Source organism: Macaca nemestrina, chromosome 14 (assembly GCF_043159975.1).
Source record: "Macaca nemestrina isolate mMacNem1 chromosome 14, mMacNem.hap1, whole genome shotgun sequence".
Taxonomy (NCBI): Eukaryota; Metazoa; Chordata; class Mammalia; order Primates; family Cercopithecidae; genus Macaca; species Macaca nemestrina.
The window spans coordinates 69376897-69389728 of NC_092138.1; the positions used below are offsets into that span (position 1 = coordinate 69376897).

General features: G+C 45.6%; 1 protein-coding gene across 1 annotated transcript in view; it reads left to right on the top strand.

The window, feature by feature from the left end:
• The first annotated feature begins 6418 nt into the window (after window positions 1-6418).
• The window catches only part of LOC105477207 (polypeptide N-acetylgalactosaminyltransferase 12), a 43444-nt gene continuing 37030 nt past the window's right edge, over window positions 6419-12832 (top strand). The window contains exon 1 of the mRNA XM_011733614.2: window positions 6419-6818. Coding sequence (XP_011731916.2) covers window positions 6448-6818 — 371 coding nt within the window. The 5' untranslated portion in view covers window positions 6419-6447. The remainder of the gene's footprint in view (window positions 6819-12832) is intronic.

The following is a 12832-nucleotide window of genomic DNA, read 5'->3' on the forward strand; positions in this document are numbered from 1 at the left end:
CACTTGAACCTGAGAGGCAGAGGTTATAGTAAGCTGAGATTGTGCCACTGCACTCCAGCCTGAATGACAGAGCAAGACTCTCAAACAAACAAACAAACAGAAACAAGGCACAGTTAGCTTGTTTCCAGTTTTCTGCTCTTATAGAAATACTGCATTGGACAGCGCTTGTAGCAGCCAGGGTCCCACCAGGAAACAGATGGCACACTTGGCTGAGGAGCTGGGGAATGCTTACTAAAGGACCATTTACAGAAGTATAGGCAGGATTTACTAAGAGCCATGAGCAATGGTGCAGTACTCCAGGGCTGATAATAGTAGAGAGCTGTTACCACCCCAGGCCTGAAGGGGATAAGGGGAGAGCAGATACTGGAATTCTGCAAGAGAGAAAACTGCAGAGACCTACCTGATAGGAGCTACAGCCTTTGGTAGAGGGACAGAGTCAACCCACAGCAACTCAGTAGGGAGCTGTCTTCAGATGAATAAAAACCTCTGACCTCACTCCGCTCCTGCCCTCTGATCTCCTGCCAGTGCTCCTCATTAGTAAACCCTACTGGAAGCTAGAGGCTTGGAGCCTGCTGATACAGTTCATGCAGTCTGCCTCCCAGGGCACAGAACAGGGTGAAAAGAAACAGCAGGGACCAATGGATGATGTCTGGTACCTTGCTGCTCAATCTGGGGTTCTTGGGCCAGCAGCACTGGTATCACCAGGGAGCTTGTTAGAAATGTGACATCTTGGGCCCACATCAGACCTACTTAACCAGATCTGGCATTTCAACAGGATCCCCAGGTGACTCACCATACCATACATTAACGTTTGTGAAGCACAGATCCAGCACATCTTTCTATGCAAGTATAGCTATAGCCTTATTGTTTATGAATTCTCTTCCAGCCTTTTTAAATTTTTTCATTGGTTCCTGTGTTGGTTTGGATCCTCTAAGAATCAGATGCCTAGATGTTTGTTTGTTTATTTGTTTGTTTCTGGGAAAAATACCTACAAAAGATAAAGAGGTAAAGTGTGTGCTCCCAGCATTTTGGGAAGCCAAGGTGGGTGGATCACTTGAGGTCAGGAGTTCAAGACCAGCCTGGCCAACACGGTGAAACCCCATCTCTACTACAATACAAAAAAAATTAGCCAGGTGTGGTGGTGCGCGCCTGTAATCCCAGCTACTTGGTAGGCTGGGGCATGAGAATCGCTGGAACCTGGGAGGCGGAGGTTGCAGTGAGCAGAGATCATGCTTCTGCACTCCAGCCTGGACGACAGAGTGAGATGCCGTCTCAAAAAGAGGGAAAGGGGAAGGTGGGGGAAAAGGGATGGGGAGCCCTCAAACCATGATGCAGGTCTGATACTTGAGAAAGGAGAGTGGGAAGTGAGGAGGGAAAGTCTCAGCCAGGCAGATGGGGGATTCCCAAGCATGGGTTGTGTCCTATATCATGCAGATGTGGCCACGTTCTGGTACCACACCATGCTCAGTCATTGACTGGGAGTAGCCAGAGGATACCACAAAGGATCCAAAGGCATAGCCACTCGCAGCTCACAGTCAACCATGTTTCCCCTAAAAGGTTCCCCTGAAGGGTGATCTGAGCAATGCACCTCATTGCCAACACAATTCCATTCAACCAATTTTTTTTTTTTTTTTGAGACGGAGTCTCGCTCTGTCCCCCAGGCTGGAGTACAGTGGCCAGATCTCAGCTCACTGCAAGCTCCGCCTCCCAGGTTTAAGCCATTCTCCTGCCTCAGCCTCCTGAGTAGCTGGGACTACAGGCGCCCGCCACCTCACCCGGCTAGTTTTTTGTATTTTTTAGTAGAGACGGGGTTTCACCGGGTTAGCCAGGATGGTCTCGATCTCCTGACCTCGTGACCCACCCGTCTCGGCCTCCCAAAGTGCTGGGATTACAGGCTTGAGCCACCGCGCCCGGCCTCAACCAACTTTTTTAAATTAAAATTTTTTCTTAATTTTGAATTGTTTAGATATGACGTCTTGCTTTATTGCCCAGGCTGGAGTGTAGAGGCTATTCACAGACACCATCATAGTGCACTGCAGCTTCAAATTCCTGGGCTCCAGTGATCTTTCTGCCTTAGCTTCCTGAGTAGCTGGGACTATAGGTGTGTGCCACGGTACCAGGCTCAGCCAGCATTTACTAAGTACCTTCTGTGTGCTAGGCATTATATGTGTTGAATGATAGAAACATGGTCTCATGGCTCCCAGGGTATCCCACATGACTGCAGAACAGTGGGGTCTATGAGTTTTGATATCACAGTTTGGAGGATGCCACTGACAGCTTCATGGGAGAGCTTGGCTACAAGTTGGGCAGAAATGATGGGTGGGGTCTAGGTCGTTGCAGGAAAAAGGAGGAAACACGTTGGAAGGAGAGAGCAGGGGGAAAGGAGGACCAGAGACTGATAGAGTGGATTAGGCAGGAGATAAGAAAGGCTTAGAAGTCAAATAATCTCGAAAGAGTACAATATTTACTCTAAATGTGTTTTTTCCCCTAATAAGGTAATGATTGTTTTAAAGAATTCTGATGTTGTAGAAATATAGAATGTAAACTCCTTGAGATCAATGACTTTGGACATTGTTTACCTCAAATCCCCAGATTCTAGCACACTGGCTCCCAGATGGTAGGTGATCAATAAATATTTGTTGAAAAAAACAAATAAATGGAACAAAAGTAAAAGGACCATAGAATCTCACCCATCAGAAGTAAATATAATATAGTTAATGGTTTGGTAAATATTCCATTAGATTTTTTCCCCTTTTATATGTTAATATATATTATTTTACAAAAATAGGATCATACTATTCATATAGCTCCATGACTTGCTTCTCTTTTCTTTACAATGCATCTTGAACACATGTGTATGTGAAATGCCTACAACTAACTCATGCTTGTAAATAGCACTGTGGTATATTATGGTATCGTATGGATGTGCAATATTTTATTTTATAATCTCTTGATGGAAATTTGGGTTGTTTCCAACTTTTTGCTTTTGTGTACAATACTGCCATAAGCTTCCTTGTATGCATATCTTTTTAGCACTTATGAGTCTATGTTTGTTGGACAGATTCCTAGATGTGGAATTGCAAAATCAAAAAGATGTTAATATTAACATTTCTAATAAATGTGGCCTAGTTGCTTTCCAAAAGATTATACTAGTTTGCATTCCTACCAACAGTGGATGAGAGTGTGTTTTTTCACATCCTTACCAACACTGGAATTAATAACCTTTTTCATTTTTGCCAGTCTGATAGGTGAAAAAATATTTCAGGGTAGGTTTATTTTGTATGTATTTTAGAGAGATTGAGCATATGTTTATACATGTATAAACCATATATCCTTTTGGGTGGGAACTGTCTATTCAAATCCTTTGCCCGTTCTTATTTCTGTTTGTTCTCTTCATTTCCCTGTTGATTCACATACTGGGTAAAAGGTATCTGCAAATATCTTTTTCTGACGCCTTTTGTTCCTGGACTTTCTGTTATACTGGAAGCCTTACAGAATTCAAAAATTTTTTATATAGTCACATTTAGAAATATTTTCCATTTGGTGTCTGGTTTTTCTCTTTTAATACTTTTATCATTAAATTCCTTTCTTCCTTCTTTCCTTTCTTCCTTCCTTCCTTCCTTCCCTTTTTTTTCTTATTTACTGTGGCATCTTTAGATCATTTGGAATTTATTTTGATGTAAAGTGTGATGTTGGGACTTGGTTTGAATTTTTTCCAATGGGACTTCATTTGAATTTTTTCCAAATGGTTATCAAGTTGTCCCAATTATTACTTGAATTAGGCACATGTTCCTCACTAATATTTGAAATACCACATCTACCATAGATCATATTAAACTCTAAAAGGAATGTAATAACTCCTATGAAGAGAGCTAATATGACAAGTTAAAAGTGCCTTCTAGAGAAATCTACTTGTTGGTGAGCAGCCGATGACATAACATGGTACAATTAGTGAACAGAAACCCAAGGGCTTTACCTCTGTTGAAAAGATGCTAGATTTCCAGCAAGCTCCCAGGTGGTGTTTCTGTTCTAAATATCACGCTTCACGCAGTAAGGTGCTGGACATTTTCCATTTGCCCTGCTGACACTCTCTCCACTCTGTTTTGTGCCCCAGGAGGCTGACTGTGTAGACTGTATCACTCAATCTTCCCAACAACCCTGTTCAGGTGGTGCTATCGTTATATCACCAATTAATACATGAGCAAATTGAGCCGAGATAAGTAAAGTAACTTGCCTGAGGTCACACTGCAATTGGTGATGGGGCTGGGTTGAGCTCTGGCAAGTGGGCTCCAAGGTTGTGTTCCGACCCCCTAAGCTAAGCTGCCTTTGGATCTCATTGCAGCCTGCCCAACAGCGAGTGGTGTGGTGGGAAATCCTCGCCTGGGAGTCAGGAGACCCAGATACAAATCCTCCCTCTGCCGCTTGCATGTTCTGTAACCTTGGGTAAGTCAATTCCCTTCTCTTGAGCCTAGACGTTTTCTCATCTGTCAACCTTGCAAGGTTGTCATAGGGTGAAATGAGAAAGTACACAAAAAAGAAAGTCCAGCAGTTTACAGCACACAGTGGGTGCTCAGTAAACAACAGCTTTTATATATTACCTGGGGCTTGAGCCCATGTCTTGTAAGGCCTGATTGCATTGCTCTTTTCTCTGCATCTGAACCTCTATTGAGAAGCATTCCAATAGCGGATCCAAGACATTATGAATTGTAATCCTTGTCTGTTTTCTAATCTGACCGCAGATCTTAAATGTGTTGGGTGTCTGAACAGAGGCCAAAGGGCTCAGGTCCAGGCCAACCTATCACATCCACCTTCTGGCATTAACTAGCAGACTCTATTATGCGTGAGAAGCAGGTGGGGCCCTGAGCACTGTGGGCAGAGCCACTTCCCTCTAGTCTAATATTAGCAGCAGGTTGTCCTGAGTGGGAGTTGCTTTGCAGGGTTCACCCCAAAACCCATCCCCCTCCTGGAACCTGAGGGAGATTTCCTCTGGGGATACCAGTAGCCAGAGGTTGTGTGAAAACAACAGCAAGTTAGATTCTACTTCTACCTAAGCCGCCAAGTTCAAGGTCCTCTCCCCACCATGTATCTCAGACCCTGCATTTGTCAAATGAGAGAATTGGACCAGATTTGTGCTTTTTAAACTTTCTGGGCTTCTGGTCTCCTTGAGAATATTTGATAAAAAGCTTTGGACCAACTTCCCATGGTAAAACAAACAACAACAAAAGTACAGCTTACACTTTATCCTTCTACAGGTGATGTAGAACAATTCTTTTCCCTGAGCTAGACACCAGCAGAGGAAGTTCCAGATTAATTTAAGATATGATTTGAAATCTCTGCTATCACTTTTGCATTCAGATATCTGTGTAAACATGTACTTCATCAGAGAAGCTTTCCAAACCCCCCAAACTAGATCAAGTTCTACTATTCTAAGCCCTTTTACTGCCCTGTAATTCTTCTTCAAAACACTTAACACAGTTCTAATTATCTTTTTAATATTTGTCTACTCCATTAGACTTACTTCGCCCCTGGCAGCTCAAGGTTCCCACAGCAGTGATCTCATGAACAAGGCAGCAGCTTCATGGCCTTTTTTGGTTGTTGTTTAATAGAAACAGGATCTTGCTCTGTCACCCAGGCTGCAGCGCAGGGCGCATAGTTCACGGTAACCTCCAATTCCTGGGCTCACACAATCCTCCTGCTTTAGCCTCCTGAGTAGCTGGCACTATAGGCACATGCCACCATGCCTGGCTAATTATGAAATTTTTCTGTAGAGATGGGAGTCTTGCTGTGTTGACCAGTCTAGTTTCAAGCTCCTGGCTTCAAGTGATCCTCTTACCTCGGCCTGGGATTACAGGTGTGAACTATCATGTACAGCCTTCATGGCCTTTTGCACCTAGCCTCAGAAGTTACAGAGCTATCACGAGGCGAGCCAGGCGAGGGTTTGCTATTCAGGGACTCCAGAATATGGCAGAAGCTGGGCCTGCAGGAGTCAGTGGGGCAGCGTGGTGTCTGTTGATCTCATCGCACCTCCATCTCCTCATTTGTAAAAGGGAGCTCATAATCTTAGTTCATGGTTGTTTTATTGGACTGTGTAAAGATCAGATGAGATAATGGCAGTAGAATTCATAGCACCCTGCAGGGTGCATTCAGCCAACATTTACTGAGCGCCTACAATATGCCAGGCGCTAAGGGTTTTACCACCACTGTCTCCTTAATAATGCACCATAGCCCAAGAAGGAAGATGCAAGTCTCAGCCAGCCCACGTGAGGACCCAGCTGAAATGAGCCACCCCGGGGGCTGCGCTCGGGCTGGCGGGCGCCGGGACGGAAAGGGGGCGGCGCGCAGGTGGGGCGGGCCGGGGGCGGGGCGGCGCGGCGGTTCCGGGATCCGGGTCCCGGCCTCCGCCGCCGCCTTGGGGCGCGCTGAGCGCTGGCCGCTATAGGCGGGCGCATGTGGGGGTGCACGGCGCGGCGGCGCTGCCCGCGGGGACTGCGGCGCGGCCGCGAGGCGCTATTGGTGCTGCTGGCGCTGCTGGCATTGGCCGGGCTGGGCTCGGTGCTGCGGGCGCGGCGCGGGGCCAGGGCCAGGGCTGCGGATCCGGGACCCCCGCGCACCCCTCGCCTCGGGCGGCGAGAACCGGTCCTCCCGCGGCCGCCGGTGCCCGCGAACGCGCTGGGCGCGCGGGGCGAGGCGGTGAGGCTGCAGCTGCAGGGCGAGGAGCTGCGGCTGCAGGAGGAGAGCGTGCGGCTGCACCAGATTAACATCTACCTCAGCGACCGCATCTCACTGCACCGCCGCCTGCCCGAGCGCTGGAACCCGCTGTGAGTGCACATCTCGGGGGAGGAAGCCCGCCCTCAGAGCCCCGGGCCTCAGTTTCTCCATCAGAGCATTGGCAGGGCGGGGAGCTGGGGTCTCCAGGATGGCGCGTCTTCCTGAGTCTCTCCGAAGAAGATAGTGTAAGAGCTCATATGGGGGCGGGGAGGCAAGAAAGTAAAAAAGACGAAAGCAGAAAAAAAAAAAAAAATCCCAGAAATTGGCAAGTCTGTTACTAAGTGATCTCTTAGCTCCCTTCTCCTTAAGAAGTTATCATTTCCCTGAAAAGGTGGGGGTCAGGGCTAAGCAGACAGGTTTAAGGCGAGGACCCCCCAGCACCCACACAGGACAACCCCGCTCTACCCGGCTCACAGTGCCTCCGCGAAACTGACAACTCGGGGCGGGGACCGGCTCCATTCATTCATCTGTGTGTCCCAGGGCCTAAGGGACAAACAGGATGCAAGGGAGCCCCGGACAGGTGAGGCCAAAGGTGGCTAGAAGGCCCCTCAGCACTAGAAAGCCTCCTTGCGCTCTCCCTGGGCATTGGCTTTCTGAGCTTTGGGTGGAGGAAGGCGGGAAAGGGCACGGGGTGGGAAGGGCTCCTTCTGGCCATAATCCACCCCAGCTCACTCATGTGGGTGGTGCTGGACTGGAGCCAGCATGGTAAGAGGCCTAGTTCCTGTTGGAGCTACTGGCTGGGCAGGTTGTGCCCCTGCTTAGGTGAGGATCCAGGGCACACGCTGGCAGCAGGAGGAAGGACTGGCGGCTGCTTCCACCTTTGCCCCTGAGCCTCCTGGGCTCTCACTTTTTCTTCGAGGTGTCAGGGATCTTCCAAGTCCTTTTTTGAGCCCCCTCTTTACAGACTTTGAGGAAAAGAGGGCTCAAAGAGGGGGTTCCCATCGGAGCTGGTGGGGGCAGCCTGCTGTGTGCACCAGGCACCTGCCACTCCTCTCCCCTCCAAGACATTCGTGCTTTCAAGTGTGGAAATAGGTTCAGAAAGGATAGGTGACCCACCCAAGGCCCCTCAGTTGGAATGTGATAGGACTGGTCTGGAGGGACTATGGCCCTCCTGGCCCACTTGGCACCATGCTGATCTCAGGATTTTGGGGGCCTGCTCCATGGTACCTTGGCCAGAGAGACCATGAATGATGGAATGAGGATGCCCCACCTCTGCCCCACTGTTTCCACTGTCCTCCCTGTTTTGGGGATCTCCTCATGCCTAGCCTCATGCTTCTGCCTGAGGCATTTTTCACTGTTAGTCTTTTTGAGTAAAACTTAGGATTGATAGTAGTTCCTGCACTCACCAGCCTAACGCATGCTTAGCTCCTCAAAACCCCAAGGGTGCCCGCTGAGGCAAGGTGGAGGGGAAGCTTTCAGGTTATACCCAGCTTCAGGTTAAATCCAGCCCAGGGGAGATAAAATCCTGGCTCTTTTGCTTGTCACTTCTGTGATCTCCGGCAAGCTACTTAGCCTCTCAGAGCCTTGGTTTCCCCCCATTTGCAAACTAGGAAACTCATAAAAGTGAGTCTCCATGCATTCTACATAAAAGTGAGTGGAAAGAACACAACTTAGGAATTAATAAAGCACCAGTACCTGGGAGCACACTGTGTGCTTAAATCTTAGTTTTTTTCACCTTTCCCTGTTGCCAAGAATGTACTCAGGAGGTTGCTTTTGAGAGTCATCCAGGGATTGGTTGTAGTTTTTCTTTCCCGGATCCAACTTCCTTTATTGTCCCAGGTTGTGAATATCTCTTTGAAACACTGCAGACAACCTGTGGGGCTTATGGTAACCTGTCTCCATGGTGACGCAGCTGCCCTGTGTCCTCCCAGGATTTGCTTGTAGATCCTGCTGTTGCATTGACCCTGGAAGTTAAGCCAAACCCAGCATGATAAGGAGTGTGAATGCCTCCTGCTTCTAATTCCTGCAGCAAGGCCTGTTGGGTTATTCTTACCCGGCCAGAGAGAAAGGTGAGCCTGAGCTGTGTGGGTCTCCGTTGGGCCAGGCTTTGAGAGGTAGTGTAACTTCAGAGTGGTTAGTAGGGTCAGGGTCTTTTGTGGCATCTCACTTTTATTACAGTTCATCCAGGAGCTAATCAGGGTCTTGAGATTTTGCCTGAGAAACCTGAATGACAGATCATGAGTTCACAGTGTGGGTATGGGGTTCCCTGTGAGTCTAATAAACAGAGGGATAATGAAGGTCCCTGAATGTTGCAGGAAGGAGGGCCCTGAGGGAGCATCTAGTCTAACCAGAGAGGAAAAGCCACACACCCAGGTCACACAGAGCCACAGTCCAGATCTTTTACTCATTCCCCCCTTTTTGGGTGGGTACGATTATTTCTATGTTTATTTTAATTATAAAAGCAATGCATATTCACTCTAGAAATGTTGGCATACACAGAGAAACAGAAAAGGAAAAAAATAAAAATCAATAAACCTACCACTCAGGGAGAACCATTGTTAACATTTTGCTGTGCTTCCTAGACTTTTTAATGAAAGTCTTTACTCTGCAGTGCCTTTTACCAAAGGAAAGGAGTGGGGAATGACTAAGGGACCATTTGGTTTGGCTCTTCCTGGTGTCAGAAGGGTGTGGCACTGTGTCTGCCTTCTTGAAGAAGGCCAGACCACTAAAAAGACGTTTCAGAGTGCTGGTCCTAGTTCTGTGAGACCCAGTACAGACCTTGGCCCTCTATGACTCTAATAATTTACATGTCAGTGGATTCGAGTATGGTTTTGTTAGTTACAGCACTGAATTGAGGAGAAAGGAGGCTCATGATGACTAGGAATCCTTCCTTGCATGGTAACATAGTAAGTATTAATATTAATATAAATAAGTATAGTAAGTATAGGTAGTATAGTAAGTAAGCACAGTAGTATAGTATGACTAGCATCTCAGCAAAGAAGGGTAATTTTTACTCTGAGATGATAGCAGATCAAAGTGGGGAGAAGATAGCTGGGTGTGTGGCCCTGGGGAACTTTAAAAAATATATTGATGCCGGGAATCTTCCCCAGAACAATGAAATCAGAATTTCTGTGGCTAGGACCTAGGCTGAATCTGGTACGCAACCACAGGCGAAAGCTACTGGCCTAGAGCCTGTGGATTTCTGAGTCAGAAGATTTAGGGTGAGTGCTTTCGAGGGCGTGGAGAATACCAGAACTAGACAAAGTAAGGATTAATAACAGGTCAAATATAGTTCAAGCCAGTGATGACATCATAGTCAGTTGAGTGGTGTGTCACAAGGAAATGGTTGTTAATAATGTACTGAAATTTGCAAAAAGTTTTAGTTTTCATAGAATATGGGGAACTCGAGATGATCACTGTAATATCATTCTCATTTGCATTCTGATATTTAGCAGAAGAGAAAGAGTGGAGTAACAGACAGTGTCCTCAGGGCTGGACATTTCTCCAGGTATATCTATGGGGATACCATACGTGTGAACACCAGCCATTCTCTACCAGGGCAGAAGAACTATGAACCATTTGGTCAAGGAAAGCATGGTGTTTGCATTTCTTGACTTGCTCTGATTTTAGACTTGTTAATACTATAATTGCAGATGTGTGTCTGAGTTCAGGGGTCAGAATTTGGGTGCTGGGATGGCAAAGTAGTTCTTTTTTTTTTTTTTTTTTTTGAGTTGGAGTCTTGCTGTGTTGCCCAGGCTGGAGTACAATGGTGCAATCTTGGCTCACTGCAACCTCCCTGTCCTGGGTTCAAGACATTCTCCTGCCTGAGCCTTCTAAGTAGCTGGGATTATAGGCAAGTGCCACCACACCTGGCTAATTTTTGTATTTTTAGTAGAGACGGGATTTCACCATGTTGGCCAGGCTGGTCTCAAACTCCTGACCTCAGGTGATCTGCCCGTGTTGGCCTCCAAAAGTGCTGGGATTACAGGCGTGAGCCACCATGCCCAGCCTCGTAGTGGTTCTAAACAGGTAATTCAGCAAAAGTATGTCTTGGTAGGGTTGCAGGAGGGAGTAGGACATTAGACTGATGTTTCTTTTGTTTCTCCAACAAAGTTGTGGAAATTTTATGGATTCTTATTAGATCGATCTTGAGAACATCAGAGTGGCATTCTTTCTTGAGTCAGTACTTCAGTACTTCAAATCCACAGAACATGTTCAATTTTGGTTAGTATTTTCCTGATACCTTTTTCTTTCACTCATTCTGTGTCCATATGTTTTTGGTGTGTCTTTGAATAGTATATTGCTCAATTTTGTGTTGTCATTAAAAAAAAAATCCAGGCCAGGCACGGTAGCTCACACCTATAATCTCAGCACTTTGGAAGGCCAAGGTGGGTGGATCACTTGAGGTCAGGAGTTCAAGATTAACCTGGCCAACATGGTGAAGACCTGTCTGTACTAAAAATACAAAAATTAGCTAGGCATGGTGGTGGGTGTCTGTAATCCCAGCTACTCGGGAGGCTAAGGCAGGAGAATTGCTTGAACCCAGGAGGCTGGAGGTTGCAGTGAGCCAAGATTGCACCACTGTACTCCAGACTGGGCAACAGAAAAAGACTCCATTTAAAAAGAAAAATCCAGACTGACGATCATTGACTTTTAACTAGATAGTTATATCCACTTACATTTATTGTGCTTACTGATACTTTTAGATTTGATAGTGCCATCTTATTTTATGTTTTCATTTGTTACGCTTTTTTTGGTGTTTTCTTCCTCTTTCTTCCTACTGCTTTTTGAGTTGATAGAGGCTTTTCCCCTCCTTCTCATTCCATTTTTTTCCTCTCTACTAATTTAGCAGTTATATTATCTATTTCTAACCCTAGTGGTAAATTTTAAAGTATGTGTTTAACTCAACAAAGTCTAAAATTAATCATTAACTATGGACCATAGAATGCTTTAGTATTGATCATCTTCTCTCCTAATTTGTATGCCATTTTGCTCCAATATTTTAATTCTGTCTTGCTTTTAAACTGACAAATTAGGATAGCTAAAAATGCAGTATTTATTTGTTCAGATTTATCCAAAAATTTACCATTTTCTTTGCTCACTATTCTTTCCTGAGTCAGAGACCTTTCTGGGATTCTTCTTCTTGAAATACATCATGTATTAACTGCTGTAGAGAGGTCTATTGTGATTCCTCAGTTTTCTTTATCTGAAACTGTTTTTATTTTGCTCTTGTTCGTGAAAGTTTTGCTGGATATATAATTCTGTGTTGGTAGTTTGACATTTGAAGGTATTATTACCTTGTCATCTGGTTTGCACCATTGCTATGAGATGCCTACAGTAACCCAGATCTCTCTGTCATCCTTCTTTCTTTGTCGTTCATTTGAGGCCTTCTTTTATTTAAGCATATTAGGCATACTTATTTTATAGTCTATGTCTGGTAATTATGTTATCTAGATTAGTATTTTCTTGTTGTTCCTGCATGATGAAGATTTCTTTTACTTTCCTGTCAGCTAAGCCATGCATTTAAAAGATTTTTTTTCTTTTTCTTTTTTTTTTTTTTTTTTGAGATGGAGTTTTGCTCTTGTTGCCCAGGCTGGAGTGCAATGGTACAATCTCAGCTCACTGCAACCTCCACCTCCTGGGTTCAAGTGATTCTCCTGCCTCAGCCTCCCTAGTAGCTGGGATTACAGGCGCCTGCCACCACGCCCTGCTAATTTTTGTGTTTTTAGTAGAAATGGGGTTTCACCATGTTGGCCAGGCTGGTCTTGAACTCCTGACCTTAGGTGATCTCCCGCCTTGGCCTCTCAAAGTGCTGGGATTACAGGTGTGAGCCACAGCACCTGGCCAAAAGATTTTTTAAAAACTTTTTATCAAGACTTTTTTGGGTGTATACACCAGGAGGGTTTCCCTAGACATCTTAGTCTTCCATGTTGCCGAAAGTAGAAGTCCTATATTCACTTTTTAGAAATAATTATTTTCTATACTAGTCAGGATTCTTTTGGTTGAAAGTGACTGAAAACCCAATGCAAACTGACTTAAATATAAAAGAAAATATATTGGGTTCTATTACAGAAAAGTCTGGGATGAGAACTCAGTTCAGGTTATTGTTGGCCCTGGATTTAGG